Source organism: Ictidomys tridecemlineatus, chromosome 12, assembly GCF_052094955.1.
Source record: "Ictidomys tridecemlineatus isolate mIctTri1 chromosome 12, mIctTri1.hap1, whole genome shotgun sequence".
Classification (NCBI taxonomy): domain Eukaryota; kingdom Metazoa; phylum Chordata; class Mammalia; order Rodentia; family Sciuridae; genus Ictidomys; species Ictidomys tridecemlineatus.
Genome location: NC_135488.1, coordinates 63639200 through 63666247, shown reverse-complemented (window position 1 = coordinate 63666247; position 27048 = coordinate 63639200). Strand labels below are relative to the sequence as shown.

At 42.4% G+C, this 27048-nt stretch overlaps 1 protein-coding gene and 1 pseudogene across 1 annotated transcript; one reads left to right on the top strand and one right to left on the bottom strand.

Annotated features, from left to right (window-relative positions):
* Positions 1-1876: 1876 nt before the first annotated feature.
* Positions 1877-16037, bottom strand: Figla (folliculogenesis specific bHLH transcription factor). The gene is made up of 4 exons (XM_005322126.3): positions 15307-16037; positions 12468-12620; positions 10479-10704; positions 1877-1947 (listed from the first exon to the last, which is right to left on the bottom strand). The coding sequence occupies exons 1-4, from the start codon at positions 15535-15537 to the stop codon at positions 1943-1945; spliced, it is 615 nt and encodes a 204-aa protein (XP_005322183.2). The 5' UTR covers positions 15538-16037; the 3' UTR covers positions 1877-1942.
* Positions 15536-25330, top strand: LOC101966879 (BRCA2 and CDKN1A-interacting protein pseudogene; annotated as a pseudogene).
* The last annotated feature ends 1718 nt before the right edge of the window (positions 25331-27048 follow it).

Genomic DNA, 27048 nt, shown 5'->3' with positions numbered 1-27048 from the left:
AAAGGCAAGACATCAAACCAAAGAGGATTGTCCTTGAGACTTAAGGTAAAATGAAATTTGCCTTCCTAGGTGGTAAACTCACTTGAGATACATCAATCCTTCTACTTCTCCCTTTTGGAATGAGAATGCCCATCTGTGATGGTCCCACCACTATATTTTGGAAGCAGCTAACTTGACTGGTTTTACAGGTTCACAGCTGGAGAAGAATTTTGTCATGGAACAGGACTCATACCTCACATCTCATAACTGATTTAGATGATATTTAAATGAGATTCTAGAATTAAGCCATTAGAAGTGATGCTGGAATAAGACAAGACTTTGGGCTGTTGGGGGGGGAATGAATGGATTTTATAAGCAACAAGGACATGAATTTCGGGGGCAGGAGGCCAGTAGCAGAGTCCTCCGGACAGAATCATGTTCCTGCAAAACTCATACATTGAGACCCTTATCCCCCCGTGTGACTATGGTGGAGACAGGTCTTACAGAGGTAGAGGTTGTGACTATCATCCCATTGCAGTAGTGGCCTTATAAAGGATGAAGAGGGACCAGAGCTACTTAACTCTCTGCCATGGGAAGACACAGGGAGAAGGCAGATGATCTTAAGCTAGGAAGGAAGCCCTCTCATCAGAAACTGAACTCTACCAGACCTTGATCTTGGATTTCTCAGCTTCTGAAACTGAGAAATAAATTTCTGTTAAACCGCCTAGCCTAAGGCATTTGTTAGGGCAGCCTGTGCCAACACCCTTTCTGTGCCTCAGTTTCCCCATTTGAGAAAGGGGGATACTCATGCCTATCTCTTAGGACTGCTGTAAGAACAAGTTAACCCATACAAAACGTATAGAGCAGACACCGGCATAGATGAAGCATCAGGTCTTTGTGAGCAACTATTCTGAAGATGGAGGCTCAAGGTGCTTGGGTGACTAACTCCCACAAAGGTGCCACTTGTCCTGAGCTGGGCATTTAGAAAATGTCCACTCCTACAGGCCAGTGTTCAGGATTCCACACTCCTCTATCGTAAGCTTGCATTCCAATTAAAGGTTAATTTCCCTGGGAAAGGTAACGGCCACTTATCCCTCAAATTGATGAAAAACACAAGGCAAGACATCAGGTGTGGGTCCTGAGAGGGTGAGGGTGAAAGCTCATGAGGGGCTGGGAGCAAAGGCTGATGGTCCTCCAATCTATTTCTTCAAAGCTTGAAGTAGAAAGTGGAGTCGAGCGAGTCTGTGGGAGACAAGGCCATTTAAAGGGTGACTGTTAAACTCAGAATTATGGCAAATTTCTTTTAAAAAAAAAAAGACTCCAAAATGTTCAAGACTGAATTTATTTTTCTCTAGAAGGTAACCCTGGGCTTTTTCACTTTTCATACTTGTGGAGTCTGAAACAGAGAAGAAAGTCCATTATAAATAGCTAAAGGAAAAGAACAGATCGCTCACAAAAGAAAAATAAAAAAATATTGGGGCTAGGGGCATAGAACACAGTATGAGTGAGGCCTGGGTTTGATCCCCAGTCCAAAATTTCATTTCAATTCATTTCATTAGTAATCAAAGATGTCAAAGACAGCTGGGTGCAGTGGTGCACACCTGCAATCCCAGTGGCTTGAGAGGCTGAGACAGGAGGATCACAAGTTCAAAGGCAACCTCAGCAACTGCAAGGTGCTAAGCAACTCAGTGAGAACCTGTCTCTTAAATAAAATACAAAATATGGCTAGGGATGTAGCTCAATGGCCAAGTGCCCCCGAGTTCAATCCCCAGAACCTCCCATCCCCTGCAAAACAAAAAAAGATATTTAAAGACATCAGGGTTTTTTTTTTCCCATTTTTAGATGTCTCATTGTTGGCAAGAATGTGGTCAAACTGGCACTGTGCATTGCTAGTGGCATTACAAATAAGCAAGTCATAGAACATACCTACCTGTCACTCAGGAACTCTTCTGCTTCTGGGAACCTATCCTGAAAAAAACAATACAAAATACAGAAAGGGCTAAACACAACAGGCACTCTCCTACATTTATAAAAACAAAAAGTTGAAAACAACTTAGGTGTCCAAAAATTTGAAAATTGTCCCCATTAATGGTCACCTAAACATGCTCATGAGGAGAAAAAAAAAAGTCACTCAATTGTTATGTGCCGTGTGCTAATTTCTTAATTCAGTAGCATAAGGGAAAAAATTGGAAGCATTTTAGTAGATTTCCAGCAGACATTTTACTAAAGTGGTGAAATCATTGTCTCTTCTCCGTTTCCTGAAATCTCAAAGGAAGAATAAACCCACGACTGAAAAAAAACAAAGGCTTGACTCATCTCTAGGCAACTCAGACATTAGAACTCATTAAGTGTATAATTGTGGATGATAAAATGCTATTGCCAGAAGCTTTAATTTAGTTTTAAAGTTGTATGTATTTTCTGGTCTGCTCTCCTTTACATTTCAAGGTTGAGGGGTTTTCTTTTTTAGAATAAAAATGGTTAAAAAGAATTTGATACTATGGCCCACACCCGTCAAACACACTTCACTGACTGGCTGGATATTGAGCAAGTTATTTTTGTTCTTTAGTTTCCTCAGATGCAAAGTGGAGAGAACTGTTTGTACCAAACAAGGTAGTTACAAAAATTCAATAGGTTACTATGTAGAAAGGGCCAGGAACAGTGTCTGGCACAAAATAAGTATGAAGAGCTGTTTTTCTGATATTTTAAAAAATATTTTTTGTTTCAGTTGTAGATGGACACAATACTTTTTATTTATTTTTATGTGATGGTGAGGATCGAATCCAGTGCCTCACAGGTGCAAGGCAAGTGCTCTACCACTGAGCTACAACCCCAGCCCTATTTTTCTGTTCTTGATTCATTCAGTCTTTAAGATTTTTTTTCTGTTAGATTTAGCTTTAGAAGACTTTTTAAAATTAACTTTTTACATATACAGAATGTAAATTAAATCTAAGAAACAACTTCATGTATTGTTATGTTTACCTAAAAAGTTAAAAGAGTAATTGAATTCTATCAGCCTGGGGTCTAGTGTGTTTTAGATAAATTGTTTGTTTTTAAGAGTTAGCTGGAAAATTCCAGAAATCTAATATTTAAGAACCCAAATAGGAAAACTTGCTTATCAATGTTGTCTTTGATGTCACAGTTCATCAAAAAAAAAAAAAAATGACAGCTGGACCTCATCTAAGTCAAAGCAGGTAGTCTGAGGAATAGAAACTCAGCCCGTTGATTAACATCTTTCAGAACAGGGGTGCCCTGCCAGTGTGAGCTGTGCGGCTGGATAATCTGAGGTACTATCCAATCATTTTTCATTCATCCAATGAGCCAATGCTTGGTAGGGGAAGGTGGGGCGAATAGAAGTCCTTGCTTACTTAGTTTTAGGGTTCAGTCCCCAGCCTCACAATAGTTTGAAAAGCAACTTTCATTTGAAAGAGAATATACAGATTCTGGTGGTCCAGAGCTTAGATGGTTGTTCATCAGGTAGCCGTAGAACAGGAAGAAGGCAAGATGTGATGTGGGAAAACCTTCCTACAACCAAACATGGAGGCAGAAGTGGAAATGGCAGGAAGTAGTTGTTGCGAGGGGATGGAAGCAGTGTGAAGAAGCTCCCTGATCCCCGAGGACGGCCCTGCACTATGCTGTCTTGGGCCTTGACCCAAGATGGGAAAGAGTTCCATAAGACAACAGAACCCAAGAAACAGACAGTAGAGTCTGAGGGAAACAGGGATTGGCCTCGACTCCCCAAAGGGAGCCTCTCAGAAGAGGTAAGTGCCACAGAGCTGAGTGGCATCTCCAGGTACATGGATCCCCAGGCAGCCTTATAATCCCAACTAGAAGTCGGGGAAGCCATGGAAACCAGAAGTCCTGGTTTCTGAATGGAACTGTCCCAGCAAGTCTGGCCCAGAGAGGAGAAGGCACCGTGGGGTCACAGAATTTACAGGGGATGTCAGCTCAGCACCACCCAAGACCAGCGAAGCCCAAGGACAAGCAGAGTCCCTTCCAGCCTCCACAGTGCTCACTCCACACTGTACTTAGAGACAGAGGAGAGGTGGGAGAGATGGCCCAAGAAGCAAAAAGCCTCAGAGGGATTCTGAACATTGAATGAACATAAATATTGAACATTCAATACTTATTCAAAAAAGACGGACCTTAACGGGGCAAGATATGGAATTTCCCCCATAATCTGCATTATAAGGACTGAGACCTCAGGAACAAGTGGAATACAGTATGGAAGGTGATATTACATTTCCTCACATCTAGGTCATGCCTATATTTGGCAATCTGCTTCAGCTGTCCATCTGGACCTAGAGACCAGAACACAGCAATGTAGTCCCAGCCTGGCCTTCTCGTATCCAGGGAGACAGCTATGTAACTCTTCCAGCAAATGAAGCTCCTATCATGAATGGAGTGTTGGCCACCAAACCCAATGCAGTCCTCCTGTGAGAACTGGGGGTCTCCTGTTCCTCAGCACAGAATACATGGGACTGTCCCTGGTTCCTCATCTCAGACCACCCCAATGAGGCAGGTGCCTCAGACACATCTTTCACACCAGAGTAGCTGGAAGAATACATATAGGGAGGGAATTTCCAAAGAGGAAGAGTGATCTAAAGGGAACAAGAAGGGTCCCTAAAATAATGGTGTAGTATTTATAATCCCTTTATCCTCCCCATCAGGAGATCTACCATTAACACCGTGTCCTTGGAATTCCACTTTATCCCTTATCTGTCTGGATAACACAGGAATAAGGAAAGGACATCAAAGGTGGTAAGACACACAGATCTTCCTCAGGGGCTAGGGCTAACTTGTGTTGTCCTAGAATTTGGTGATTCTCTACTAACCCAAACAGCCATCTGTCTCAAGGAAAATGAGCAGCATATCCAAAAAGTCTGACGTCTCCTCTGAGACACCCTTCCATTCAATTCTGCCATTCTTTATGTTCACCTGGGGCCAATGAGATGGGCATATTACAAGGTTCTTTATAAAATCTCATAAATACGCCTTCTGGAAGTCTAATGGAATAGACAAAGACTGACTGAAATTAATTTCACCACAAGGCCCATTATACGTAGAAAAGGATGGAATTATTGGCTCTCTCGAATAATGGTCCACTTTCTGACAGGATTAGGTGACATACCAGGTAGAGTTCTTGTCATAAAAAACACCAAATTTCACACACATCCACACATACACTCAAAGCATGTAAACCTGCATTCATAATCAATTCAGTCTTCTTTACCCAGAGAAAAATTAAAAGAAATCTCCCTTTCTTATTTTCACAAAGAAATAGAAATTTGTCTTCCCTCTAACATTTTATCTTGATGGGATTTAGCCTTAAGGGTCTCCTCTTGGGCATCTGGTTGTATTATTCCTCAATAGCTGCAACCTGGGAATCCTCCACTGGATGTATCATCATTGCCAACACAGATCCATCCTGCCCTGCCTGCCCCAGATGGCTCACCTTTCCAGAGTCCCAGACAACCTTCAGCATAGGTAGGATCAAAGCATCAACTCCTAGACCCACAAACTTTAGAAGACACAGAAAATCCCAGAGCTGAATGCAGTTACTGGAGCAGCCTACCCCAAGCCCCATGTCTTAAGTCCAGAGCAGCACTGTCAATCACCTGAACAGGCAAGATGCTAGTACCGTGCAAAGAGGAGTGGTGGGGACTCTGGCAAACCAGAGAGCACCTGCCCCGTCCAAAGGGAGAGTCAGCATTCCAAAATATCCTGCTGGCTACATTCATCAGAACATGCCCCATCAGTCACCAGTGAACACCCAGGCAGACAATGTGCTTTCTATGCAAAAACCTAGACACGCTGTGCTCTGCGGTAGACTTCTTACTACTACAGGCCTCCGCCTGGGGAAAGGCAAGGTGCAAGATAGAAGAAGCTTCCAGGCTTTCCACAAGTGTTCATCTGTTCCCCTCATTTTTGAGGTTAAAATGTTATTGGAAGAAGTGTCCCCAAGGAGTAATTTCACAGATGACCACAACCTGGAGAGGGGGCAGTGGGAATCTACCACCCACTCAGCTTCCTTCTCTCAGACTCTCTTTCAAGGAACTTTCTCACAGCATGCCAAAATTCAGAAATCTATGTTGGCAGCAATTCTAGGCCCCTGGGACAGACATTTGTGTTCAGCCACATGTCTCTTTCCAAAGCCCCTTAAACCCTGGCATTCTTGGCATCTCACTCCAAAACTGAAGGATTTTTTTTTCTTTTTTTGTTTTTTTTTTTGTTTGTTTTTCAGAGATGTAATCTCTACAGAATCACAAGCAACTCTGAATACAGTTCAGAGCCATATACATTGTCAAATGCCCAAGCCACCATCACAAGTGACAAGTAGAAAGAATAAACATGGCAAGACAGCCAACACTTTGCTACCCAGCAATGTCCATCCCCAACTTGGCAAATACCCACACCTGGAAACTTCATTTTTAAACAATCCTCTTGCAGACCTTGAAACCAATCCTTATCCCTACCAGGCCCCGCTTTGGAACCCCTCATGGCTCCCAACTTCTCCGCCTACATGGATACTTGCTGCTTCAGTTCCCAGGCAAACCTGCTCTGGCCCCAGAAGTTAATCTCCATCCCTGCCATCAGCAGATTCTTATGTACTTCATTCAGGATTCTGCCTCCCAGGAATGTTGTTGACCTTGCATAGCCCTTTCTGACCCTGTCTCCAAATCCCCTACAGTGCCCATCCCTGCCAGCACCAGGAATTCCACTCCTGACCCCGAGGGCAGGAAGAAGGGTGCCTTTCCTGCACACTGAAGCTAGAAAGGGCCTGCCTCCTAAATCCTAAGCCCCTTCACATATAAGTGATTCAGTTCAATGAGCTACATCAGCTGTCACTAAGTCTCTAGTCAGGGTATCTGGCCAGGATTCTGAAACCCTGTATAGTCACCCCTTTGGGTAACATGGCTGAACCCTTACAAGGATCCTTTTGTCAAATAAAGGCTAGCCTGAGCATAGCGTCCTTGACCTCATCCTAGTTTCTGATTGTAAAGCACAAGTTTATATAAAGTCAGTAAAAAACTGCTCAACTCACATGCAAATAACAATCTCAGAGTTATGTATTAAAAGGGAAAATAATGTAGAAAAATGCTCACCTCAAAGGAAACAATTTCCCCCTTTTCCTGCCTGAACAATTCAGTCCTAATGCCAATAGTTGAGACAGGGTTAGGTAGGAAAAGCCATGATGACCCCAAGCAAGGTTTTGGGGCCCAAGCGGGTAAATTGGCATTAATACCAGAGGAAGCACCCATGCCTTTGGTAAGCATGGCCCAGGTGGAACATGAGAGCCAAAGAGAGGTCCCTTGTGAAGTCTGATAAATCCTAAGAAAGATTGAAGAGACCAGCCATACAGGGAGGAGATGGCAGCAGATGGGTTACACACAGGCATGTCCTTGGATAAATGGAGTCATCATTCCAGGCTGGGGGTGGGACAACATGAGCTCAAAACATCTTCTGCAAGAAAAGAAGCGACCAAAGAAAATACTGATAAAACAAACAGAAAGGGGCTTTCACTGGCCACAATAAGGACAATTTGAGCAAAAAATAATGACATAAGCTACTGAATTTAACAGAAAACTATGCACCCGTGCTAACATAAAAAGTAAATTAAAATAGTAAATTAAAAACAAAATGCACATGTGTACATCCATGTGATGCATGGACTATACTCAGGAATGAAAAGGAAACACAAACTACTGATACAACAACAACCTGAATGATGTCAAGAGCATTGTCCCTTTCAAAAAAATTTAAAAACAAAGTCTCTAAAGATAGAATATGGTATAATTCAAAACATTCTTGAAATAACTTATAGAGATGGAAAACATTGGTGGTTGTCAGGGATTCAGAAGCACAGAGAGTCAGGCAGCGGGTGTGACTACAAAGCAGTAACACAAAAAAGATCTTCATGGTGATAAACAGTTCTGTATTTCGATTGTGCTGGTAGATGCACAAATCTACATGTGATAAAATGACACAGAACTATGTACCCTCTGGTTTTGATATGCTATAGTTAATATAAGATGCAGTCATTGGGAATAACTGGGTTAAAAGTGCATGACACTTCTCTGGACTACCTTTGCAACTTACTGTGAATCTATAATTACTTCAAAGTTAAAAGTTTAATAATATAGGATGTTTGATGAATAATGGGACAGTTAGGAAATCTCAAAGCAGCTCCTCAGAATATACATATTAATTATGAAAGAAAAAGACTGACTTTCAAGTGGAGGAGCCTGACAGTCACCACTTCAAGCAAGTGATCAAAAGGAATGTCACTAGAAATAGAATAGACATATGCCCCAATAGGATGCAATGAATAGAAACAGCACGACTTGTGAGATTCCTGGCACAGATACATGTCTTAATCTAATCAGGAGAAAACAGATAGTGCCTATCAAACATACCATAAAACTGGCCCATAATCTTTCAAAAGCATCGAGATCATAAAAGTCACAGAAAGGTCATGACCAAAGGAAGCTAAAGAGACAACTAAACACAATTTATGATTCTCCTCTGGGTCTTTTTTCTTAGAAAAGGCATTATCTAGGATATAAGTGAAACATGAATGGAGCCTGAGGTTTACACAGCAAGCATGCAAAGGCATTGGCTGCCCGATTTGGGGTGGTTGTGTTAGGAGAATGTCCCATGTGTAGGAAATGCACACTGAAGTAATCAGGTGTGAGAGACCCTCAAAATGTGTGAGGAAAAATGTTCTTTGTGCTACACTTGTAACCCTTCTGTAAAATGATTATTATTTCCTTTTTTATTAGCACTGGAGAGTGAACCATCCCTGGAACTGGCCTACTGAGCTACTGGGTTACAGATGTGCGCCACCACGCCCTGGCTCCGAATTTTTTTCAGTTTTCAAAATGAATGATTTGAATGTCAAAGGATGAGACATTCTTGACCAAACTGATCAAATCCTAGAATGCTCCCACAAAAATGGCACACTTTACAAACAGGACTTGAAAGTGACCTTGGCAGAAGTTATATATCCAGTATATAAAGATGTCAAATACACGATTCATTCTTTGTTCAGCCTAAGAATTAGCAGCACACTCTTCTAATTAACAAACTCATCTGGCTAAAGACTAAAAATTATCTCCTTCCTTTTTGGAAGCAAACTTCCGTGAGAACTGGTTAATGAACACAAGTTCATTATGTGATGAACTATAAGCAGCTATCCCAGGATCTATTACTCTTGGAAATCAAAGATTGCACATATATTTATGGTCTGTTCTGCTACCATGGAAGCTTCTGCCCCAGTCTGGCCAAAAGGGATTGGCAAGAAGATGATAGAGAATGACATGAGGATACCTACCAAATAAGGAACAATGAGAATTAAATACAAGTCAGATCCCACCAGAGCTACAAACATTTGCCACAAACGAGCTGGGATGCCAGTAGCTTATTATTGCTCACCAATCAATCTTGATTACTTGTGGAAAGTCAAGCAAATGTGGTATCTGTCCAGGTGAACCCATACCAGAGACACGCTGAACACTTTACTGACATGATGTCATTTGAACCTCACTTATTTTACGTGCAAGGTAGGTACAAGCATTACTTTCATTCTACAGATGGGAAAACAGGATCACAGAGAAAAGTTCAGTAGCTCAGGCAAGGTCACACAGCCAGCAGATGGCAAACACAGGGTCTGAACCTCAGCAGTCTGCCTCCAAAGCCTACATTCAACTGTTATTCTAACCTTCTCCCAACCACCATCATTGGTGACTCTGTCCCTTATATTACAGAGACAACATGCTTGTGACAGTTCATTGGTTTCAGTTTCCTACAAGCCTCTCTCATTTTGACAGCATTAGTTACAGAGAAAAGGATGGAGCAAGAGGCAAAAGTCCTCCTTCTGAATTTGGAGAAGCATGTAGCCACCTCCAGCTACTACTTTAGTTTGACAAAGTAACAAGAGCAATAACTGTGAATGGTTTTGCTATTACTTAAAACATGTTCCCCTACAACCAGACTCCCGACCTCAAAATAGCACTGCCATGTATCTTCACATATGGCAAGCTCCTTGTTCTGGAGAACACACAGTCCAGAAAGCCTTCTGCTGAATTAAATATGGCCATTTTTAAAAAACTAAGCTTAGGGAGCTGGAGTTGTTGCTCAGTGATAGAACGCTTGCCTCATATGTGTGAAGCACTGGGTTCGATTCTCAGCACCACATATAAACAAATGAATAAAATAGGGTCCGTCAATATCTAAAAAAAAAATATGTAAAAAAACAGGTAAATAAAATAAGCTTAGGTTTGTATTGAGTGGTTCTGGAGGAATTTTCCCTTCCTTGAGCTGACAATCAATTAATTTAGGGACATCATAATCTTCCAGGCTAGGAAGCCCCTCCTCCCCACCCAGATGTTCTCATAAAATCTTGTTTTAATCAGTTTGAGCATAGAAAATGCCACACACTTCCAGGTATACATTTGGAGGTTTTTGACTTCCATATAGCCATTTAAGAAGGAATACTGTACCAGACTCCTGGCCGGTGAAGTAATTTCTGGTGGCCAGCGTCAGACCCGGGCAACAAGTGTATGCTGGCTGACCACTGCCACCATCTGCCCAGGGCCCTTCCTCTTCACTCTTCAAGCCAATGGCACAGCTGGTATGTCGGATAACGTTTCTTGATAGCTCTCTAGCCAAGGAAACATGTGATTCACAAGTATTGTTGCTATAGTTCTGCTCCTCTGGCTCTTGTTTCTAGAAACCAAATTAATTGTCAAACAGTATAATATGACATTTCAGACTTTTCTTGGTTGTACTTTTGTGTATTTTGCTGTTGTTGTTTGTTTGTTGTTGTTGTTGGTTGGGGGGGTTTGGTTTTCTAATGCTGGGCATTGAATTGAGGGCCTCACACATGCTAAGCAAGCATTTTGTCAAGTGAGCTACATCCCTGAGCTATATGAAATATATCAACTGGGCTATATTGGCTACATAAAATATATTTCAAACTTTTTACATAAGGGCAATGCTTCAGTTATTATGGAGAGAAAGTATTGCTCAGTAGCCTTTATTTTCTCCCTCTGTAAACTCAAAAATGTTGTGCATTTAAAATATTGTGGCATGGAATAAATCCTATATTTTATAATGACTGCACAGAACAAAGCACTTGTTACACAATTAGTCACCTGCACATATTTGAACCCTATGACCATGCCATCTAATTTGGCCAATAGGACAATCCATTCCTGCCACTGCAAAATATAGCTTCCAAGCAGTCACCTGAATAGGACTAGTGGACAAAAAGTTCTAGAATGTTCTAGGTTCTAGAATGTTCATTTCTCTTCTCTCTAGTATCTCTCCTCTTCTGTCCTTAAACACCATCACACTGCTACTTAGAAAATGCCTTCACTTGACCTGATAGTTTTCTTCTTACCATTCTTTTGATCTTTATTTCCTTTCTCATACTGTCAAGGTGAATGGACCTGAAGCTTGCCACTTCCCTGTTTGAACCCCAGATATTCACCGATAATGCCTACCTGACTTCCCATGAGTTGACTCCCAGCCCACTCCTCTTCCATCTCTCAGATGCTAAACCTAGTTGCTGTTCCTCCTTTGCCTTCCTTGGTCTCAGCAGCATCCTGATTTTCCACCTTTGGTTTTCTATCATTCTCTCTTTCTCAACTTGATGATCCCATCTTGTTCCTGGACCTTCCTGTCACTTACCTAATGACCTCCTCCTGCTAATGGTGTCACTTGGAGCTCATCTCAAAGGCCTTCTCTCTCTTCATATCTCCCCTGATCATGGATCCATTTTCAGGCCTTCACTGTTTGCCTCTCTATGAAACCCATGAACAAGCCTACACCTCCCACTGCCTATGGACATTTCTAAGCTAAGCCACTCTGATAATGGAAGCAACACTACAGTGCTTTACAGGTTACAAAGCAGGTTCATTTAGATCATCTCATTGAATAACTGCAAAACCCCTTCTGGATCTCTGTTGATGAGTGTTCTGCTGATAGGAAACTGCCACCCGCAAGTGCTTTCATGGAAGCCTCCTCCCAAGTTCCAGCTGTTGAGGTCCTATTAAAGATTTGGCAACTAGCATCTAAGTGCCTTGGACAGTAACAGAAGGGAAGTATATAGATGGCCAGAGACTTGACTGCAAAGCTCATCCAGATCTGGGTTCAAATCCCAGTCTTTACACTACTTCACATGAATTTTGATTTCCTCCTTTGTCAAATATCACAAGTAGCTCTGAGGATTATTTTAAAGATTAACTGGAGGGGCTGGGGTTGTGGCTCAATGGTAGAGTGCTCACCTAGAACATATGAGGCACTGGGTTTGATCCTCAGCACCACATAAAAATAAAGTAAAGGTACTGTGTCTGTCTACAATTTAAAAAAAATTTTTTTAAAGACTAAAACTGAAAGTATACATAAATTACTTGGCACAGTGCCTGGCATACAGAAAGAGCTCAATAAATGGTGACTATCAATGTTCTAAATTTTTAAACTTTTACCTCTAAGTCTTTGGATCCTTCCAAAACATCACTGAGAACCTGTATGTATTCAGATGCACCTTTAAGGATATCAACTTTGCTAGGCTTCCTGCTTTGGGGAAGAAATGGCACAAGTGCCTTCAGTTTGGCAAAACCACGGTTGAGATTTTTTATCTAGAAGACAAAAAGGTACAGACAGTGCTGGGTATTGAATTGAGGGCCTCACACATGCTAAGACAACAGAGGCACGAACTTATGCAGACATCCCCCAAACCACAGAAGAGAGCTGTGAGGTCTCGTTTCCACCACCCTCTCATCTGGGAGGCGGATCAAGGCAGGCATCCCACAAAGGGTCACATCTCTGTCTGCTCTGAACTTAACAGCCAGATGACAGGGTTAGTAGAATGGACTCAGTTCTGCAGGCAGATGGGCTGGAAGGTGTGTTGTTCACACGACCTTGCTTCACTTCCTTTGAGAATGCACCTACTTCATTATAACAGAAACAATAAAAGTAGGGGCTGAACTCTCTGCAGCAACTACGCTAGGATTTAAAACCCAGCTCCATCCTTGGCCTTTTGGAGTAAGTAGATACTTCATATCACTAAGACTCAGTCTGTTCATCTGCAAAGTAGAAAGTACCTACTATATATCTTTTTTGGTTGACTAAGAAACATGATGTACCAAAAAAAAAAAAAAAGCCCTCTCATCCAGATCTCATACCTAGTCTTCAATAAGCACTACTGTACATACATCTTTCTTACTGTACATACATACACCCGCTCAACTTGTCAACCTCTTTCCCTGTTAGTGTGAAAGGCCAAGTGTGAAAGACCATATGTTGCTCACACTTCAAAGACTCCTCATTTTTACTTCCCCTATTCTCAAGGTCTACCTCAGCTCTGAAGGCCTGGAACATTGATGTTTCTCTGTCTAGAGGACATGGGCTCTGGGAGAGCTGCCCCTACAACTCCACAAAACCAATATATTGAGAGTTGTCCCAACCTGAAGTGAAACAGATGAGAGACCAGGCTAATTGACAGGAGAATCCAATGACCAGCAAATGTATAAAAAGATTTAAGGTCAATAAATTATAAATATCATTTTTCATGTACCAAGCTTGTAACATTTGTTTTGTTAATTGGATCAGGAATACCATGAAAAAGAAAGCATTCCTGTACTCTGTATCAGAGATAAAAATATATATATATATATATATATATATATATATATATATCTTTCTACAAAGCAAGTGGGAAACTTGTATCAAAAGTCATGAGATCGGATATGCCCTGTGTCCCAGTAATTCCACTTCTAGCATTTTTATTCCAAGACCAATTATCAGATACACACAGACTTATGTACCAGTAAAAAAGTTACAAACAACATACATGCCTATCCGTGGGAGATGGAATAGGTTATGGTCCATTCCTTTGACTGTAAAGTCAAAAACTGTTGCATGAAAGAACACTTAAGAAAACGAGGAAATGCATTTAGTAATGTTAGGTGAAAAGATCTACAATGATAAGATATTGAATGACCACAATTTTGTAAAATTATGTACATGACAAACAACCAGGAAAAATGAATGACTGAGGGGACATAGGCAAAGATGTTCTGTGGTTATCTGTCATGAGCATTGCGGTCCCTCTTCAGTCATTTCTGTACTCCCCGGGCATATTGATTTTATCATTATAAAGAACAATAAAGGTAATTAGCTTTCAAGTGGATAAAATGTGGCCCAGTTCTCTACAGAGGCAACTCCTTCTAGGTGGGAAAGGCTCACTTAAAATGTTGAATTATAATCTCATTTTAGGGCCATCAAATCAGATCCAGAGGATAATTTGTATAAAATATCTTGTCTCTGGTTAAAAAAAAAAAAAAATCAAACTTACCCTTTTTTGCAACTTCCCCAACTTCCCTAAGTCTTCTGCCCTGACTTGCTCCTTCCTCCTCATACAAAGCTTTCTAGTAGGCTAATTTCTACAGGACCTGGCTGGAGGGTTTAGGGCCTGCCCTCAACAGAACTTATCCTCCAAGCCCTAGGCCTAAATGAGCGCTTCTCTGGCCCTTCTATCCCTCGTCCTTCCCTGCTCTAGTTCACCTCCATGGCAACCAAGCCCAAAGATTACAAAGGGCAGAACAGAGAGAGAGACCAGACCTGACCATTTGGGGCCAAGTTTGGTCAGAGATACCCAAAAATACCAGCAGATGACGCTCCAACCACGGCCCACAGGATTAACCGCGTCCCCACCCTGACTAGGAAAGTCGCTTTTTTCATTCTGCGGGGTTGAGAAGGAATTGGAGCTCATACTGGGGCATTGTGTTTCGTTACTTAAAAAAATTAACAACAACAACTTCCATTAAGCCCCCTTCTCCCCCTCACCCTGCATTTGCTCGAGGCTAAGAGGCCGAAGTTAAAGAAACAAGTAGGGGGTCCCCTTTGTGCCCAAGCACGCCACAGCTTGAGACTGAAGTTCAACTCCAGCGCCCTGAACTTTTTAAAAGCACCTGCCAAGGGGAAAGAGTTTTGAAGTTGTCAGGGTCCCCCTCTACCCTTCTCCTGGACCTTCCTGCGCAAGTCCAGGAGAGTCAGCAGATGGGGCGGCAATCCCAGCGGCCAGGAACGAAGCGGCCGGACGCAGGTGCCCAGTAACAAGGCCACTTATTCTCCCAACAAGCTAAGGACCCACGTCGGGCCTCCCGAGGTCCAAGTCGCCTCGCGGCCTGCGTTTGGACGGCAAAGGGGCGCACCGGGGCGCACTGCAGATGTTTGGTGGTGGGTACCTCTGCGGGAAGTCAGCGCCCTCCCAGGACACGGTCGCGTGGTGACCGCGCCCAGGGGCCCTGGGGAACCCCTCACCCGCTCGCGCTCCTTGGCGTTGGCCACGCGCCGCCGCTCCAGCACCAACTGGAGGTCCTCCGTCGACGAATAGCCGCCCGAGCGCAGCCGCTTCAGCCGGCAGATAGCGGCCAGCTGGGGCAGCGGCCCGAACTGTTCCCGCAGCACGTCTTCCAGCACCTCGGCCTGAGGTGCGTCCAGAAGGACAGGCGACAGGGGACCCGACTCAGGGGATGAGGGTGCAGCGTCCATGACGGCGCGCGCGGGGTCAGCGGGCGTCCGGCTTTCACCTGCCCTGCTGTACCTGAGGCCGCACGAGGCCCCCGGGCGGGGGCGGAATCCAGACCACCTGTGCGCTTTCCGGACCGCAGAACCGCAAGCCTGCTGCCCTCGCCCGAGACGAGCCAGCAACCCCCCAGTTAACAAGCCCCACCGGTCGGTGATTATCCTGAGCGCTGGATTACAGCCTGGGGTCTCAAATTTGCAGGCACTGCATGGTGCAGTTGAGGGAAGAGGTGGTAAATTCACAGGTGAGCTACCAATCCCCCCAATTAATATTTAATTAGTCTGAGTTGAGACCTTGGCTCCTGGATGTACCTATGCACGTGTGTACTTATGTACACACGTTATATACATTTACACAGAAATTTTGATGGATGCACACACTATTTTAAAAACTCATTTTGAAATAAAGCTGCAGAAATGGTCTCGAAAAGAGGAACAAAGAACTCCTGTATTCCCTTCACTCTTTTTTTTTTTTTTTCACGTGTCCCAACTCATTTCTTTTTAGGACTATTCCCATTTTTATTATTTTTTCCCAAACTATTTGAATGTTTGTTGTTTTGAGACACTGTCGCACTATGCTACCCTGGCTGGTGGACCTGACCTCTTGGGCTCAAGCCATACACTCCTGCCTCAGCCTAAGATTTGCCAGGACTACAGGTTGTTTTTCTAAAGTAGTTAAGTTGCAGGCGCCAAGGCCCATCACCCCTAAATACCGCAGTGGGTATTTCCTCCTTAACAAGGCTACTCTCCTACACAAAAACAATTGTCATTCAAACCAGAAAAGTCAACGTTGACACTGCCACCATCTAATCCACAGACCTGTCCAAATTCCTCCAGCCATCTCTACAATGCCTTTCTCCTGTCTAGTTAGGATCCAATCCAGAAGCACGTTTGATTTTGTCATGGTGTCTCTCTCTCTCTCTCTCTCTCTCTTTTTTTTTTTTTAACATTTTTTTTAGAAGTAGTTGGACATAATACCTTTATTTTATTTATTTATTTTTATGTGGTGCTGAGGTTCAAACCCAGGACCTCGCAAGTGCTAGACGAGCGCTATTACCGCTGAGCCACAATCCCAGCCCTTGTCATGGTGTCTCTTAACTCTCCTTCACTCTGGAGCATTTCTTCAGTCTTACCCTAGCTTGCTGAGGTTGACAGTTTGAGTAGCAGAGGGCTTTCATTCTGTAGGCTGTCCCTCAACCGGAATCTGTTCATTGCTTGCTCATATCCAGACCTAGCTCCAGGGGTCTTAAACCTGGTTGATAAAATTTCTCTGGCCATTGAGTTCCTGTCCATCTTGGTTTCTGTTGCTGCTGTCCTTTTTCTGTGTCTCATGAGGCATTTTAGAGGCAGACGAGAAGACATCAGGTACCATTTTTAAAGAGAAAGGGCCCCTCCTTCAGACTTCAAATGTTTCATTTTTTTCATCTAAAAATAAGAAAACATATTAATTCATTTAGCGAGTGTAAGAAAGAATGCAGTTAAATGTATCCCTACACCTTTCCCTAGAGGGCCTCCAACTTGCTGCACCAACACCAGGTATGAGCTGGGGTTAATGCCTTGACCACACCACCAGCAGGGTTAACAGTGGGTCAAAAGTGTGACTCCACAAAGAATAGAGAAGAGGAACTGACACAGAGGCACCTCTCAGGCTTCGTCCCCACAGTTCTCTAGCTGTTGTCACTTCACAGAAATATAAAGATCAAAACGCTGACTTTTTCAGCTAGAAAGGGTCAAGGCCAGGATTAGACCCCAGATATAATAGATCTATAAGCACCAATCTCTCCCTGCCCACTTTACCCCTCCCATATTGTAAGTGATAGCTATGATTTGTGAGCCTGATAAAAAGTCTAGCAACTCTGCTGTTGTGCAGATCCATGACCCAGGCAGAGGGGTGATCTGAGCACCAGTGCAGAAGTCGCAATAAGAGCTGGTTGAGGTTGTGTGAGGGGCTTGGTTCAGTTCTGGTGCCCCCATTTCAGAGATGTGATGAAAGGTGCGTAAGGACCACATTGAAGAGAGCCCAGGTTCCCAGTCCCAGAATCTAATGGTTCATCACAACTAAGAAGGAAGACTGCAACAAAAGCAGGACTTTGGAGAGGTTCAAAAGGCAATGGGGTGCGCTACTTTAGGGGTGTAGGAGGAGCTGAGAGACGCAGCTAGGCTGTGGACACCCTGCTGCCTGGGACCTTGTTCTGCAGAAGGAAGCTTAGCCTTCCTCTTGAGTCCCAGATGGAAGGTTCCTTTTCTTTCTTAAAGCCCACGGGCCCTGAAATCTCCCAAGAGTAATCCAGGTCTCTTCGCTCCTCCCTGACTCCCACTGGGGCTGGGACTTCTAGAGTTGGTTGCCTTTAAACTGCAGCAGAAATGACTAGAGGCAGAGGTAGAGCTATGTGTAACTGATTCATATAAGTGAGAACACTACAGAAGGGGAAGGTCCCTCTAGCAGGCATGGTGCGGGCATTCAGGAGGGTTAGACATGAGCCCAAACTTGGGTATCTAGGCAGTAACTGCTGTAAAAATTCAGAGCATGGAAGAATGGGGAATTCATTGGTAGAAGATAATCAAAGTTACTGACCAAACTCATAAACTAGTGGCTTCCCTCATCCTCAAAATGTTGCTACATCTTCCTCTATATTATGTTCATTCTCTTAACTGACAAACTTCTTCTTGTCTGTGGGAGGCCAACCTTACACGTGACTGAGTTACACTCCCCGGCTGGGTGCTGAGGCGCTCAGTTGCAGAAATGTGGCACCCTTCTTGGGTGCGAGGGTTGGTGTCTCATGCATGGGTGTGTCTTGCTACAGCCCCATGGGTGAAGCTATGCTCACCTGTTCCTTTGTAATATAACCCCTTGCCCTGTTTAGGATAGAATCTTCCATGGAAGTGCCTTGGGTGTGGCCTACCCAGGTGTCAGTCAACCTGCTGACAGTGGACATCATGAAGATACTCAGCCCCCTGAAACCTGACCCCTTACCTCATTTAAATAACTTCTCCTCAATAAAAGGGGTCAGCCCATGCTCTCACTCTCTGTCTTCCTGCGGACCCTTAAGGTCAGAGGAACCGTCACAGCAACCCCAAGGAAAAAGGTATTTGTGTCTCTTGTGTGGTTATTTCGTGCAGCCCAGTTAGCCCCGTTTAACTGGAGTGACCCCTGAGCCTTTTAGTCGCGAGAACAGAAACCCAGCACTTGTCCTGGGAGATCATTTCAGGACAGCTGTCATGTTTATTGCTTCTTCTCCCTATGCCCGAGTTGGGCCATTCCCTAAATCAAAATGTGTGGAATCCTACCTTCCATTAGGTATGGGTTCTCATACCCAGAGAGAAAATCTCTGATGATAGGGGCACTGGAATGTCCACAGCACAGCCCATGGAATGGCAATTGTCACAGCCTGCTAATTCCACCAAAGTAGTCCACGTCCCAGAGCAGCAGCTCTATGGAGTTCCCATAGTGGAGCCAGAGTGGGCAGGTACTCCAGGATGAGAAGCTGCCCACTTCCCCCAAGTCAACTGAGAACCTGACCTCTCTGGCTCCCCAGATGGCTCCAGACAGTCTATGGAGAACTTCATTCCTCTGCCTCTCTCTTGAGAAATGGAAACTTTCAGAACCTACTCTGGAGTAGAGAAGGAACCAACCCAGGCATTACAACTGAGCCTAGCATATTAGCAGGAAGGAGTCCTTTGGGTTAACCTGCCCTTGTCCCACTCCCTCTCCATTACCTTCAGACCCCAGGCTGTGGTTGACTGGATTGATGATGAACAGGTGCTTTCTACTGCGGAACGTCTGTGCCCCTAGGCTTGTAGCTCCACAGGATTCCTTCTGAATTACCTCTTCATGCTGGCTTCATGAGGACTTGGATTTTTATCCTTTGGTTCAATGTTGCATTCCTAAAACTTAGAAAAGTGCTTGGTACATGGTAGAGGCAAAATAAATATTCTTTGAATGAATGAACATTGATATAAAGTAAAATTCCTCACATATATTTAAAGGTGATGAATCTTTAGACATTAATCAAAGTAACTCTGAAATATATAAATAAAAGCTCTTGGAGAAGCCAGGTGTGGTGGCACATGCCTGTAATTCCAGCAGTTCTGGAGGCTGAGGCAGGAGAATCACAAGTTCAAAGCCAACCTCAGCAAAAGCTGTTGAAAGCCACGGTTTAGTCAGAATGACGCCTGGCATTTTTGCCAAAGGGAATGGTTGAAAGGTGACCCTGCTCCAGGATTAGGGCAGCTCCAGGATTAGGGTGGATCCTGCTGGGATTAGGGCAGATCCTGCTGCCTCAAGCGCCGCTACTTTGGAGTTCCCCTTGAGTTCTCGTGGAGTTCTGAGAGAATTGGCGCACGGAGCCCGGTTGAGGCAGTGTGTTCCTGGAAAGTGTGTGAAGAGTGCCAGTGAGAATTCGGGAATAAAGAGTTGCTGTTTGAACCTACAAGGCTTTTTGGTGGCTTGGTTATTTGTGCCCAGCCAGACTGTGGTATTGATGTTGAGAGCCACAGTTTAGTCAGAATGACGCCTGGCATTTTTGCCAGAGGGAATGGTTGAAAGGTGACCCTGTAAATTGTTTAGAAAATTGCGTTCTTTTAGTGCCTGCTGGAATGTTACATAATTTTTTTTAGCCATCATTGCCAGAATCCCTATCTTCATCCCAATGCAGTGAAGACAAAACTAAACTACAGCTTCTTTGATAGCTATCACAGTAAACTGTATAAACTGATGCATCAATGAATAATAACTCAACAAGTGATGCTCAATCAAGAAGTCAATTTACTTTGGGAGGAAATGGACATATTAATGGATTCCTCTGCTTTGAACTGCTTGCAGAACTTGCCTGGACTATGTATCACTTGCATGCATTGTGAACTATCTGTTGGTTCAGCGAATTGTGGTAGTGCTGGGTATCTTTGCTAATGGTGTCATGGGTGGTACAATTTTTCCAAAAAGAGCCATCAGTTGGCTTGGTGCCGTGGCATTTTGCATCCTCCTCCCTTCAGCTTGTGATGGTCTAAAATTTGGGGGCCAACAGAGGTGAGGCAAAGAACCTCACCCCCACAATGGTGCAAAGGCCTATCCACAAGTATGGCTGTATGCTGGACCGGTAGTCAGTGATAGGTAAGATCCAATTATAATGGTACCAACCTAAGACAGGAGGCTGACACCTTGAGGTCAGCTCATCCGATGACGGGTAAGGACCATATTACCCGTCATCGGTCCATGTATTGGACAACCTAAGACAGGCACGGTCCCTAAGCCACATGCTTGTTGTTTAATTAAACAGAAGGGGGGAGATGTTGAGAGCCACAGTTTAGTCAGAATGACGCCTGGCATTTTTGCCAGAGGGAATGGTTGAAAAGTGACCCTGCTCTGGGAATAGGGCGGCTCCAGGATTAGGGTGGATCCTGCTGGGATTAGGGCAGATCCTGCTGCCTCAGGTGCCCGCTACTTTGGAGTTTCCATTGAGTTCTCGCGAGGTTCTGAGAGAATTGGCGCGCGGAGCCCAATGGAGGGAGTGTGTTCCTGAAAAGTGTGTGAAGAGTGCCGGTGAGAATTTGGGAATAAAGAGTTGCGTTTGAACCTACAAGGCTTTTTGGTGGCTTGGTTATTTGTGCCCATCCAGACTGTGGCAAAAATCGAGGCACCAAACAACTCAGTGAGACCCTGTCTCTAAATAAAATACAAAATAGGCTGGGGATGCCCCCAGTGTCCGAGTGCTCCTGAATTCAAGCCCCAGTACACCCTCCCCCCCAAAAAAGCTACTAGAGAGTTTAAATCTGGCTACCTTCAGAGGAAGGCTCCATTTCCAGTTGCTCTGGGTTCCCAATTCAAGCAGCAAGAATACTGCTCAATGAACTGAGTGAAAAAGGGAATTCACAGAAATTCAATTATAGATAGTCAAAGTCTCTTAGAGACTCAGAAATTCTGGTGCATTGAACAAAGAACAAGAAAGAGTCCATTGGAGCTGAACTTGCAGCTGTGCTGGTTCACCACAGAGAGAGGGATAACACAGAGAGAGAAAAACACAATGGACAAAGATGGCGGAGAAAACCCTACAGATCAGAAAAGCAGCCTGAACTTAGCTGATCCAGAGGCTGCACAGCAAAAAGTTCTGTTCAAAAAGTTCTATGTATTTCTCACCAGGCAAGGAGAGAGCTGAGGTGGGGCCATCTTGAGGCAGCCATGCTGCAACTTGCTACAGCAGAAGCCAGGAGATCACAGCAAACACTGCCATGCTGTCCTGGCAAGAGCCTACCACATGGCCCAGGGTGTACCTGGCAGAACGTGAGTGAAACAGGCACGGACACCATTGTACCCAGGGAGATTTGAGTCAGAAAAATAGAAGGCAGAACAACTCACTTTCTGTTAGAGTCTGGTGGCTCATGTGACCAGCTAAGGAGGGTCAGGACACTGAACAAACAGGAGGGCATGATTACTCTCAGAGGCTAAGCCTGGGAAGACCACAATGTGGGCAGTGAGTAGAATATATGAGACCTGTAAAGGGTTGACCCACTGGCCGGCTAGTAGGATTCTCAAGAGGCTCCAGACTCCCAACAGAAAGCTGCCTGGCCATAGGTTGTGTTGATCTAATCTCTCCAAAACAGGTAGCACCCAACAAAGTCCCTAAGGCTGATTAGAGCTAAGCCCCAGGCAAACACCGGAACTCTGTAGCATGAAAAGAGGAAGGGGTTAACATTCCCAGCTTGCACTTGCTCATTTTCTTCCCCCTCAACAGCCCGGCCCAAGAAGGAACAGAAAGAAGGATAGTCAGACGTAGGCAGTGACCATAAATCCTCATCCTCAACAGTTTTGACCATTTCAGTGGAGATGATTTTCTCATTTTTCATGATGAATCTTTTTTCCTCTTAAGGTTTAGGAGCCTTGTTAAGGAAGTCAGATCCTAAGCCAAGATGGTAAATATTTGGTCTGTGTTCTAGTGCCTAAGTCTTTGATCTACTTTGAATTTTGTTTTTTGTATATACACATATTTAATTTTTTGTTCATTTTAACATTTTTCTTTGTCTTTTGAGGGTTAAGGTTTTACTTTATTCCTTTTAATTTTACTTTTGTTTGTTTCTCTTTCTCTCCTTTCATCTCCCTCTAAAAGCCAAATTCTCTTGTTCTCTTTCTCTCTTATTATTAACTTGTTTTTAAATTATTTTTAAACTTGTTTTTAAATCATTTTTCTTCTTCCAATTTCTCAGCACAAACTCTAAAATCCAGGAGAACTAGGGATGACGTGCTTCAAGGCCTGAAAGAAATAACTGTCGATCAAGATTGCTGTATCTAGCAAAACTATCCTTCAGAATTTAAGAAGAAATAAAAATATTCCAAGATAAGCAGAAACTAAAAAAAAAAATCAATGACTACTAAGAAATACTTTTAAAAATTCTTCATACAAAAGAAATCAAAAACAAACCCCAGAGAACACAAATGGACAAATCTTATTTGAAAAGTAGCAAATGAGAAACAGGACCAAACACTATTTAAACACTAGAAATAGATGGAAATGGAAGGAATTAATAAACATCTCTCTATAATAACATGAAATGTAAATGGTCTCAGCTGTCCAGTTAAAAGATGCAGACTGACAGAATGGATTAAAGAATAAGACCCAACTCATAGCACAGGCTGAAAGTGAAAGAATGGAAATTGATATATCATGAAAATGGAGTACCAAAACAAGCAGAAGTAGCTGCTCACATATCTGACCAAGCAGAACTCAAGCCAAAATTAATCAGAAGAGACAAAGAAGGGCAATTCATACTGGTAAAGGGAACAATCCAACAAGAAGATATAATAATAGTATATAGCTCAAACATTGGTATACCTAATTTCATAAAACCAACACTACTTAAAAACTCACCGGTACACTAATACTGGGTGATTTCAATACAACTTTTTCAACAATAGATAGGTCATCCAGACATAAACTTAGTAAAGATTCTTCAGACCTAAAAATATTATAAATCAAGTTAACTTAACAGACATCTATAGATTATTTCATTTAACAAAAGCAGAATACACTTTTTTCAAGGCAGCTCATGGAAACTTCTCCAAAGTAGACCACATTTTAAGCCACAAAGAAACTCAGCATATATCAAAAATTTGATATAATGCCTTGAATCTGATCAGATCATAATGGAATAAAATTAAAAATCAATACCAAAAAAACCTACAGAAACCATATAAACATGTGAAGATTGAATAATACACCACTGAATGATGAATGGGTGATAGAAGAAATCAGGGAAGAAGTTTTTTGTTGTTGTTGTTGTTGTTTTTTAAAGACAGAGAGAGAGAGAGAGAGAGAGAATTTTAATATTTATTTTTTAGTTTTCAGTGGAGACAACATCTTTGTTTGTATGTGGTGCTGAGGATTGAACCTGGGCCGCACGCATGCCAGGCAAGCACGCTACCGCTTGAGCCACATCCCCAGCCCAGGGAAGAAGTTTTAAAAATTTTTAGAATCAAATGAGAATGATGATACAGTATACAGAACCTTGGAAACACAATGTAGATGATTCTAAGAGGAAAGTTTTAACTGTGAGTGCCTCCATAAGAAATATCAGAAATATCCCAAATAAACAACCTAATGATGCATCTCAATACCCTGGAAGAACAAGAAACAACTCCTTCCAAAATCAATAAAAAGAAGGAAGTAATTAAAATTAGAGCCCAAATCAATGAAATATAGAGCAAAAAATGCAATATAAAGGATCACTGAAATGAAGAGTTGGTTCTTTGAAAGATAACAAGATTGATCAACCCTTAGCAAAATTAATCAAAAGAAAAAGAAGACCCAAGTCCCAGGCCAAATGACAAACAGTGGGGAGCAGAGCCCTGCAGCCTCCCAGAGAACCCATCCGTTAAAATAAGGAAGAAGGGGAGGATGAAGTTGGGGATGAAGACGAAGATGATGAGGATAGTGACAAAGAAGAGGACAAAGAAGTCGAGGTCGTTGACGAAGAAGTGAATATTGAATTTGAAGCTTATTCCATCTCAGATAATGATTATGACAGAATTAAGAAATTACTGCAGCAGCTTTTCCTAAGGGCTCCTGTGAACACTGCAGAACTAACAGATCTCTTAATCCAACAGAACCATATTGGAAGTGTGATCAAGCAAACAAATGTTTCTGAAGACAGCGATGATGATGTGGATGAAGATGAAATTTTTGGTTTCATAAGCCTTTTAAATTTAACTGAAAGAAAGGGTACCCAGTGTGCTGACCAAATTAAAGAGTTGGTTCTAAGCTTCTGTGAGAAGAACTGTGAAAAGAGTGTGGTTGAACAGCTGGGACAAGATTTTAAATGACACCACCAAGCCTGTGGGCTTTCTCCTAAGTGAAAGATTCACTAATGTCCCTCCTCAGATTGCACTGATCATGCACCAGCAGCTTCCGAAAGAACTAGCAGAGTCACACAAAACTAATAAGCCATGTGGGAAGTGCTCCTTCTACCTTCTGATCAGTAAGACTTTTGTGGAAGCAGGAAAATCCAATTCCAAAAAGAAATGGAGCAACCTGAAGGATGAATCAACGTTTGTATATGCAGAGGAAGTGTTTTTCTGTGAGAAGGCAGTCCTGAAGTTCAACTACTTGGTGCAAGACGAGAGTGACACTTGCCTGGGAGCAGGTGGTCTTTTGATGATATACCAATGAAGCCCTTGCAAACTATGATGTTAATTCCAGAAAGCAAGATGAGTGAAATTATGGATAAACTGAAATATCACCTATCTATTTGGCCCAGTTTTCATGGACATTGATGGGCTTATTTTTGTAAAATTACCAGGAAACCCAGTGGAGAGTACTGAAAAACTCATGACTTTATTCAGATTTAAGTCCTCTACAAAAAAGTAGAGTTCTTTTCCATGTGTCTATGAAACATTCACAAAATATCTTTTTTTTCCGTTTTTTTTATTATTAGTTGTTCAAAACATTACAAAGCTCTTGACATATCATATTTCATACATTTGATTCAAGTGGATTATGAACTCCCATTTTTACCCCGAAAATATCTTTTTTGTCAAATTATGGATGGTTGTTTAAAAACTTCCACCAAGAAAGAAAAAACATGGTGTAGTAATTTGAGGAATGCAATAAAACTCCTATTTAAAAAGAAAAAAGAAAAAGAAAACCCAAATTAATAAAAATAGAAATGAAGAAAGAGAACTCATCATAGACATTACAGAAATCCAGAGGATCACTCGAGACTATTTTGAAAACTTTTAATTGAATAGTTGGAAAACCTAAAAGAAATGAATACATTTCTAGACACATATGACCTGCCAAAATTGAATGTAGAAAACCTAAACAGACCAATAACTAGCAAAGAAAATAGAACAGTAACAAAAAGCCTTCCAACAAAGAAAAGACCAGGACCAGATGAATTCTCATCTGAATTCTACCAGACTTTTTTTTAATATTTATTTTTTAGGTGTAGATGAACACAACACAATGCCTTTATTTCTATGTGGTGCTGAGGATCGAACATGAGTCCTGCCCATGCTAGACGAGCACTCTACCACTGAGCCACAATCCCAGCCCCTCTACCAGACTTTTAAAGAAGAACTAATGCCAATGCTTCTCAAATTATTCCTATGAAATATAAAAGGAATGGAACACTTCTAAAGTCATTCTATGAAGCCAGTAGCACACTCATTCCAAAACCAGATAGGAACACATCAAAAAAGAAAGAAAAATTACAGATCAATATCACTGATGAACTGAAATACCAAAATCCTTAATAAAATATTAGCAAATAATATTCAACAACATATATAAGAAGATTGTACACCATGACCAAGCTGGTTTTACCCCAGGGTTGCAAGGATTATTTAATATACTCAAATCAATAAGTGAAACTCACCACAAAAATAAAACTAAGGACAAAATTCACAGTCATCTCAATAGATGTGGGGGAAAATGTGCTGAATTTTGTGAAATTCAGCACCCATTCAAAACCATTGAAGAAAGTAGGGATAAAAGGACCTACCTCAACATCACAATGGTTATATATGACAAAGCCAAAGTCAACATCACAGTGAATGGGGGAAAAGCATTTCCTTTAAAATCTGGAATAAGAATGTCTACTCTCATCACTCCTATTTAATAGAGTTCTTGAAACTCTAGCCAGAGCAATCAGATAGGAGAAGGAAATTAAAGGGATACAAATGGGAAAAGAAGTCAAACTATTTCTGCTTGCTGATAACATGATTCTATATCTAGAAGACCCAAAAATCTCTACCAGAAGACTTCTAGAGCTGATAAACAAATTCAGGAAAGTAGCAGATTACAAAATCAACATACAAAAATCAGTAGCATTCCTATAGGCCAGTAATGAGTCAGGAAAACAATCCCATTCACCATATCCTAAAATACTAGGAATAAACCTAACCAAGAAGGTGAAAGACCTCTACAATGAAAACTACAGAACATTGAAGAAAGAAATTGAAAAAGACACAGATGATGGAAAGGTGTCCCA